This window comes from Vigna umbellata, chromosome 4 (genome assembly GCF_029865625.1).
Source record: "Vigna umbellata cultivar VRB3 chromosome 4, Vumbellata_1.0, whole genome shotgun sequence".
Lineage (NCBI taxonomy): Eukaryota > Viridiplantae > Streptophyta > Magnoliopsida > Fabales > Fabaceae > Vigna > Vigna umbellata.
In genome coordinates this window covers 46,341,461-46,351,177 of record NC_142168.1, presented here as the reverse complement: position 1 = coordinate 46,351,177, position 9,717 = coordinate 46,341,461, and the positions used below count along the sequence as shown (strand labels likewise).

Genomic DNA, 9,717 nt, shown 5'->3' with positions numbered 1-9,717 from the left:
CCAAGAATATCTTTTAGAATATATAACAATATCTAATAATATCATTTTCTAATAATAAGATCTCATTTAATCTCAAGATTATATCTTCTGTTTTCTTTCAACTACTTTTTAAAATAACAACTAAACCTTCAAAAAGATTTATATAATATCTTTTTATTAAATTCTCACATTATTTAATTTGCATGTTTTTCCTTTCTACATCCTCTATTTTAATTTCTTGTACCTAATTAATAAAATGTATAAGACCCTTTCACCCTTAGACAGAAATATAAATATAATTAAAGAAATTAACATAATAATTATGTTTTAATAAATATGTACACACAAAAACATTAATTACTAAACAAAAACACCAAAGTAATAAGACTAATTTATTTCTAAGACCCATATTTTCACGAATCTTATATGGGTCACAACAGAACAGGTTGCCACAAATAAATGCAAGAACCTGTTATGTAGTCAAAGGAAGCACACTAACCTACCCCATCATATCTTTTGTTAATAGTTTTGTAATGCTTGTCTGAAAAATTGTGTTGGGTATCTCAAACCTATGTTGTGAACAAATATATATAAACATTTGCAAATCTTCAATTCATTGAACAACATTACATTCAACACCACACTAACAATACACAACAACACAACTATTTCAATTCTCCGTCCTATACAATGCCAACTATATATCCTAACAACATACGAATTAACTTAACTAAGTAAACACAATAAATTAGCTACAACATGTCATGGACTTGTCATGAACATTGAAACTACAATTATGTTCATTACACATAAAACATAACTCACCCCTATCAACACTTTCATCCATTTTTGAAGAACCAACACAACTTTCTCCAAATTAAGTATGATCTTCCTATCAACTTCATTTTCTTCAATTTTCACCAACCAGTCATCCTTTCCTTCGCACTTCACATAGGTACCACTTTCATAAAACCCATCACCACTATACCATCTAAAGTAGTTTTAACCAACATCTTGACTTTCATTATGTTTTAACAAATATCAACCACAATGACTGAGTAATCCATTTTCAGGAACAATAAAACAAATAATATAGGTTCCATGAATTTTATCTTGTACTTAGGGCATCCCAAAATTGTTTCCCTCGATTCTTAGGTTTTTTTTTGCAGTTTTCAACATTGATTTCTCTCCACAATGGCAAATGAATGATACATCAAAACTCCTTCATCCTCCATCAACACGATAATAGAGATCATAGTTTTCCTTTCGACGCCCATTACATGTGAAAGACGAACATGAATGGCTTGTAGACATACTTCAATATAAACTGCAATTTCAAAGAGGAAGAAGCTCGCTGAATGAATCTCCATTTTCGCGAGCTCTCTTAATCCTCAATTTGAAGATGGAACTATAATTTAGCGGAAAAAGATTCCCAATTTAATTTTAAACACAACATTATTAATTTTTTAATGTTTAAAATATAAAAATCTACGTTAAGTGTCATAAGTCTGCCACGTATTAACTTAAACAACTTCAGCATGCCATGTTAGCAGACATTTAACGCCATTCTACTAATATAATAGTAGAGTTTAATTAACTAAGGAACCTAATATAATACATTTAAGAACTCAATTGATAAAAAATAATTAACTAAGGAACCTAATTGAGATAACCCTCTTAATTAAGATAACCCTCTTAATTAAGATAACCCTCTTAATTAAGATAACCCTCTCTCACAAATAGGATCTAACCTAATGATTAAACCTATTTAAAAACTAACATTAGATATTGAAATTGTTAACACATCTCATATCATTTAGATTTTAGATTCTATTTTAGAAAATCACGATTGAAGGTAGGGTGTTGCTCCCTCCACCACCACACCTTTCTCCCTCCACCTCCCCAATTTTTTTTAATTCCAATTATATCCTCAAATTAAAATTTTTTACTTTTACTATTTTAATTTATTTCAAACCTAGTTCTCCTACTTTACTCCCTGCACCCAATCTTTCAATCTCTCATTTCCGTTTAACAATTTGTCTTCCGTTTTACTCTGCAACCCCATTTGTCTTCTCCGTTTCACTTCTCCTCCTCCATTTCTTTCTTCTTCATTTTCCTTACATTATTAAAATATATTCAAAAATAATAAATCAAAACATTTAAATTAAATTATTAAAATATTTCCAAAATAAAGAATAAACTAATAAACAAACCCTAAAATAAAAAACGTAACCTTTAAACCGAGGTGATATCCTTCAACGGATGTCAACATCCGTTTAAGGAAAAACGAATGTCGACATCCGTTTTACCTTAAACGGATGTTGACATCCGTTGAAGGATGTTGACATCCATTGAAGGATGTTGACATCCGTTGAAGGATGTCACCTCCGTTTAAAGGTTACGTTTTTTATTTTAGGGTTTTATTTGAAGGTTTATTCGAATACGCACATGGAGGAAGCAACACACGCACTGCACCACGAGAGCAACACTGCACCATGAGAGGGAAATTGCTTGATAATTCTTTCCACCACCACCACCAACCTTTGCAACTTGTAGTATCTCACAGCGACGAAAGAAAGAGAGGAAGAAATATAATGTTAAAATGAAAGAAAAATATTTAACTCATGTACGGGGGACTGGAATAGGTTATTAGTGGAATAGGTTGTGAATGGGTAAAATTAAAAAATAATAACCCTAAAAATAAAATTTTAGTTAGGGACAAAATAGTAAATGGGAGGTGGAAGGAGAAAGGTGTGGTGGTGGAAGGAGCAACACTCTTGAAGGTATTATTTTACTAAAAAGACTAATAGGACAAAATATTTAATTAGATGAGCGAGGTCATCAAAATCATTCCCATGCTCATGAATAATGACCCATCTTAAAGGGAATTTGGTGAATTTTATATATTGAATTTAAAATATTTTATCGTTATAATTAACTATTTCTAGTATGCTTGTAAAGAAAACCGAAATGATAGTTGTTTTCTTTTTGGCCTTTTGCTCTTCCATTCTAAATATAGTAATATATTTATTGGGATAGATATCAGTTTAATATGATAAATATTAACATATTTCATTTCTAATATAATAAAAATTAAATTAAATTTTTAATATAATAAATTTAATTTATTTAAAATTCATTAACCGCCGTTAATATAATCGAGAACATATTTAATTTTTAACAATTATCATATATATTTATTAGAAAAAATAGTAAAAACTAATATAAATAAATAAAATTTACAGGAATTATTTTAAAAAAATAAAATTTTCAGGACCCAAAACTAAAAAAAAGTATTGATATATTACTTATACAAAAAAAAAGTTCAAGTCAATTTGATTAAATTTAAAATAAGTATTTTTAAAAAAGTAAAGCAAATAGGTTATAAAGAATTATATAAACTTACTTATTAAAAAAAGGCTACTTATGTTGCGAAAATAGTTACAATAATAAAGACATAAAAATAATTAAGATTAGCTTATTTTATTAAGAAAGTTAGATATACATAAACAAACTCATCCCGTTTTATATGAATCTTTTTTTTTCAAAAATAAGTCATCTGGTGTGATCATAAACTGGGCCCTTTTAGATATTTTGGTTTCATTCTTCTGCATCACAATTCATTTCCTCAATAAGAAGTTGTAGGCCATACATTTTCCCTATTGATTTGGAAGGAAAATCAGAAGGGAGTTTAAGGTGGTTAAGCATGCAACGTGGGAGATTAACCAAAGTGGCAAGTGGGTCCGCCAAAATCCTCTGCATTTATTGGCTAACAAACATTGCGTATCTCTTGTTCCAAACCATGAATGGCTGAACAAAGATAAGGTACATTGAAACAGAATTAGCTGTCATTTTAGATCCTTGTCTGTGCAATTTTACAAACACCATGAAGCCATTACCATATGTCATTAATGGAATTGATACCAATTAAAAACTTTCACTTCGTTTCTCTTCCAATTCTCAAGAAGCTAAGATATGACTGATAACTAAACAAATTTTCTGCATTGTTGTACCTTAACAGGTAGAACCAAGTCCAACCCTTCATCTTTTGCATTTCAGTTTCTTGATTCTATGACCATTCTTATTGTACTTTGGTAATTTTAACATGTACCTGTTCATGTTATCAGGCCTTTCTTTCTTTCTTTCTTTCTTTCTTTCTTCATCATTTCAATTCGTTAATCAGTACTCTAACTGTAAAAACAAGGCCTTCAAGGGATTAATGTTTTTCTGTTTGCTGGAAAAAGAAACTACTGATATCTTTGACTGCATAAGGTGATTTTTGTGCATGGTTTGATATATTAATGCAGAAATGAGTGAATGAAAATATGTTTACAATTTTCTGTTATGATATTACTGTAGATATCTGAGTGTATGTAACCAGTGTTGATAGTCTAACAAAGGTGTTTGTGGTTCAAAGGTGAATAGGTTGTTGTCCTCATCCACCGTTTTTTTGTAGTCTGAAATAAAATTATCTTTTTCTCTCTAGTTTTCTTATTTGATTGCAGACCCAATAAAGTGGATTTCATTTCATGCTATTTCCCACACTCACTGTTGCTTGATTAAGCTAAAGTTGTTAGGATTTCAGGTGAATGGATTAAGATTAAGAAAGTTGAACAATATATAAGAAAGAAAGTCACAAATTTATTAACTTTAACATTTACGGTTTATATGAGTTGTCTCATAACTCATCAATTTCAAATCTCCTTAATATGTTGCAGAAGTTAACAAATATGTCATGCATAGTGATTAGATGAGTGTACAAATCCTTGAAATACACTATTTACTTAGTGATTCTTTGTTTTCACTTGCTTTTTTCCTTTGTATGTTGATTATCCTTTTCTTTCTTTTGTAGGTTTTCATGGCAGCATTTCCTATGTTTTACAAAATGCCCTGCAAGGACAAAAATTTACCAGCTCAAAATGCAATCAGGCAGAGTGAGAAAAGGATCATATATGACTGTAATAATATGAAGAGGTCCATCTTTTCAATTCCTGGTCAAATGTGCAGGAGTTGCCAACCATGGAACAAAGTCAACAGTGCCCTCACAAAATCAAACACAGCAGAGAGGAATGTACCTAGGTGCACACTTCATGACAAAGGTTCTATGCATAAGAATGTGACAAGACTTTGGGTTTCAGACAATCACCTCAGCCTCCTTCCGGGATGTTATTCCAAGAAAGAAAATCTTTCTAGAGTTTGGTGTTCGGCAGGTTCTAGCTCAACTGAGAAGCAACTAAGGTCATTAGATTCTTATTTTGGAAAACTCCAAGATATTGCAAAATTGCGTACATTTGATTCATCACACAAGGTGATACAGGAGCATCGAACAGAGTGCCAAACTAGATCAGAAACTGCAATAGAGTCTCTTGATGAGTATCTTGGAAAAATAAATCATGGTAAAGTGTAATTATTTCTGGTGTTTTGGTGTCTTTTATTTAGAGTATAATTTTTATGCACCACTGGTGTAGAATGTTTTACACTAGTAACTAATCAGAAATCATGATTGATGTAATTTCTAAGAGTGATTATAAAAGTCAGCAAACTTTCAGTGCATAGCAGGTTCTGATTGGATGATAATATAAAAACACCTTACATTGTCCATGCATAAACTTGGCCATCCCATGTCGGACCAATTTATAATACAAGTAGGTGCAAACCTCACCTTACATGGTTTTGTAATCATGTAAGGTGAATTAGACTTAAAATTCACTTCTTAACACTGTATACTCTCACCTTGATGGTCATTCTCTTCTTCTAGCTGGCTTGGTCTTCTCAATCTCAACCACTTAAACATTGTTCTAACTGAGAAAAGAACAAGTTTGTTTGAAAGATGAATGAGTTAGTATTTTGATATGCAGGAGCCAACCAAGAATCTCGCATGCCATATTATGTTGAGAATAGTAGTGAAGAAAATTTAGCACCAAAACAATCTGTGAGCAGAGACATTGAAAGATCACACTTCAGGAAACAAAATGCTTTTGTGGGAATAAGAAGAATAAAAGAAGTACATGGTCCAAGGTCTGCTACAGATTCATTACAGCATTTTGAAATCTCTAGTCTCTACCTAATGTAAGTTCTGCTCTGACAAAGTTCTTGTTTTATTCTTTCATTGGCTATTCTTTAAGCTATCATACTAACTTTCTTCACATTAATTATTTGTGATATTATAAGTAACTTTCTTTAATCCTTCATCTGGGTGCAGTGGCATATTGGTTTCTGTAAACATTGCAGTGTTTCTATTTGAAATAGCAAGTCCTGTAAGGACTTCTGATGTAGAGATGTTTTCGATTCCACTACTTTATGGAGCAAAGATAAACCATTTGATCATGGTTGGAGAATGGTGGAGGCTTATAACACCAATGTTTCTGGTACAAGATTGAGAATTGGGTCCGTGTTTCCATTCTGTAGATATATTACATGACACTCGTCATCATTTTGCAAAACCACATGGCTTTATTTATGATGTTAAATTTAAACCTTTTAATTAAATGTAATTAATTCTTACAAAATGGTTATTTTGGAAACAGGGATCCAGAAAAGTCAAATTAACAACTACTCTCACATGTGACAAGACATGTATTTAGATTGCATGTCATGTTGTCACTAAATTTATATGGACCAAATTTATCAAAATGAATTTTGAAAAACTAAAACTTTTTTGAAACTTGTTGAGACTAAGAATTCATTAGAAATCCAAATGTTAGTGAAGTCTCACATTGAGTAAAGATGAGAAAGTTGAACACCATATATGAAAAGTTTTAGGTTGGAGGAAGTGTCAATTTCTTATGCAAATTAGGCTAATCTCTTATTGGTATTGTGTTTTCCTCTAAATCCCAAAACTTTAACTTTTGTTATCTTACACTTGATTTACTTTGGATTTGGATTTATTTTGATAATTTAGCTTTAACCTTTTGTTATTGTGCTTTCGTGTGAATCCCAAAACTTTAACCTTTTGTTATCTTACACTTGATTTACTTTGGATTTGGCTTTATTTTGATAATTTAGCTTCCTAACCAACAACTTTAAAATACAGCCATTAAAGTCTAGAATTCCTACGTGAAAACAATGGAACTCATTGCTTAAAACTATTGTAACATCATGCATCAAACACATAATCTTGATATCTAGAAACACTTAACAAAACAAAAAGTGAAAAAGTCTCTTCTGTCTATTGTGTAAGAGACTTATTTAATACCACATGCTAAATTAATCTCACTGAAACTATGCTTTTCATGCATGCATCTTAGAAAATTTGTATATGCAGCATGCAGGAATATTTCACATGGCTCTCAGTTGTTGGGCCCTTGTAACATTTGGGCCTCAAGTTTGCAAAGGTTATGGTTCATTCACGTTTTTCTTGATATATATATTGGGTGGAATTGCTTGCAACTTCACAAGTTTTCTACATACATCAGATCCCACTGTTGGTGGAACTGTAAGTACCACTTTACAGTTCTAGACTATGGTCCTTTTGATTGAATACTTTTTCTAATGACTACCCTACAATTCATAATTTTCAATTAATATGAATTCTAGAGAATTATTGTTGATGTAAAGTATAAAACCAAGTGGGATTTAGTGGTTGGTCAACAAGGATGCTACATGAATTTGCTCACTTCCAAATCTCAGTTGTAATGGCTTTGTAGTTGCACATGTTGATGGGATATGTAATGTGTATGTTAGGAGGAGACATTAAACAGTAGTTGTTGGTCAGGTTGTTAGGATGAGTGAGACTTTCTATACATAGTTGGGGATCTTTGTATGCGGGGGAGTTTTCAGATGTTTGGAGAATTGTTGACAGGATCATTGACATCCTGTGTGAACGGAATATTGTCCCTTGGATGTATTCATGTTGTACTTGTTTCCTAGAATCAATAATACGAGATCGATTAAGTGAGTTTAGGTGTTTGCATTTGTTTTCCTGGTTTCCTCTATCTAGAAACCTAACACATGTTCTAAGGGTTTGATGGAAATCAAGTGAGAATAATTTAGTTAAATTAAGTACATATAATGTCAAACCATTTGTAAATCTTCTATATTGATTAGTGAAGTTGGCTGAACTTTTTTACTTTTCATTCTGTTTGATCTCCTTTGATTATTGTCTTTAACTCTCTCACCAACTTCAACTTGTACTCAGGGTCCTGTGTTTGCAATAATTGGTGCTTGGCTTATGTATCAAATTCAAAACAAAGATGTAATTGCAAGTGATACTTCAGAGAACCTGTTCCAGAAGGCAATCATTATTACAGCTCTTATGTTCATATTAAGCCACTTTGGTCCAATTGACGAATGGTATGTCATATATTGTTATTCAGAGAAAGTAGTTCAGTCATCAAACTCAATAAGAACATGAAAACAATTTAACATCAAAAGAAAGTTCCATGCATGTAAATGATTTGAATCTCAGAACATGAGAGCAATATGAAATGATTAAGCTTGATATATAGGAGAAGTTATTGTACAATCTTCACTTATACACAACTGAGTTCTATTTACTTTTTCTCATAAATCGAAAAACTTGGTTTACGTGTTAAATTGTAGTGAAGAATTATTTAAGTAAAATCTTGTTTAAAAGGTTTCTAGAACGTCTGACATGTCTTAGACAATTCTGTAATTATATGCGGTATACAAGTACATGATTAGTCTTATAGCGTCTACTAAGACATGTGGAATATGTTAGAATCATCTGATGAGATCTTCTAGTGTCTACCCAGTTCTGTTTTTTATGAAGCATTGCTCAGGTGACTTCCAAATGAGTATAAGCGTATCTCATGTATGTTAGTTATAACTGTATAAATAGGTCCCTTGTGGTTCAGTAGAAACTAAGGATTGATTTGTACTTTTGAGTGAGAGTTTGCTTAGAGAGAAACTTCTAAGTTATAAGCTTTGATATAGTAATTTCTTCTGATTGGAGTTCGTTAATACTTTGATCGAACCACGTTAAATTTTGTGTGCTTATTGTTCTTCCTTAGTTTTAACTTCTATCATTTTCAGCAATTGTGGTTTTCCCTTTTCTGATTTGTTTATGTGGTAGACATTTTCTGAGTGAACTTGTGAGTTACTAGTAACCTTTATTTGGTGGGTGGCTGATTTGTAGGTCACACTTTGGAGCAGCCTTCTCAGGTATGGCATATGGCTTTTTAACTATTCCAACATTTCAGTTGAATGATACATCATCTGGAACCAGTCAAGAAGAAGGACTTAAACTTGTTAGAAAACAAGGTGATTTTTGCAAATCACTATTCATATTCACCATATTCATCGTTGCTCTAAGCTCATTCCTGTTGTTCATGGAGCCCCCACCAAATGCACTGGCATCTATCAATGCAGCAGGCATTGATGCCCTGGAATATGTGTTGATATTTGGCTGATGCAACATGTCATCTACTCATAAGGTTTTCGAACCAGATTCACCTTTTGGGAAGGTACTGCCAATAGCCCTACAAAAACATACACATTGTAAAAAAGGAAGTAAAAAAGTGGGAAGTACAAGAGAGGCACTTATCACTTAGATAGTTGTATAAGAATATTATAGGGTTACAAAGTAAAGTTGTATATGCTAAGTCCACGGCTTAATATCTGATAGATGCTTAAAATACAAAGTTCGTTTACCTCCAATGTGAGAAAAACTGCACTCTCCTTACTTAGAGAGGTTAAGATATGCTATAGTTTGGTCCCTTTTATTGTAAATGAGCTTTTATGATTTCCCGAGAGTTATACAGAGCTTATTTTAGTTTA

At 31.9% G+C, this 9,717-nt stretch overlaps 1 protein-coding gene across 1 annotated transcript; it reads left to right on the top strand.

Annotated features, from left to right (window-relative positions):
• Nucleotides 1-3,841: 3,841 nt before the first annotated feature.
• Nucleotides 3,842-9,717, top strand: LOC124822600 (Rhomboid-related intramembrane serine protease family protein). The gene is made up of 7 exons (XM_047294621.2): nucleotides 3,842-4,000; nucleotides 4,832-5,375; nucleotides 5,838-6,048; nucleotides 6,182-6,347; nucleotides 7,244-7,414; nucleotides 8,117-8,271; nucleotides 9,077-9,717. Exons 2-7 carry the CDS (start codon nucleotides 4,838-4,840, stop codon nucleotides 9,348-9,350), a joined length of 1,515 nt encoding a protein of 504 aa, XP_047150577.1. The 5' UTR covers nucleotides 3,842-4,000; nucleotides 4,832-4,837; the 3' UTR covers nucleotides 9,351-9,717.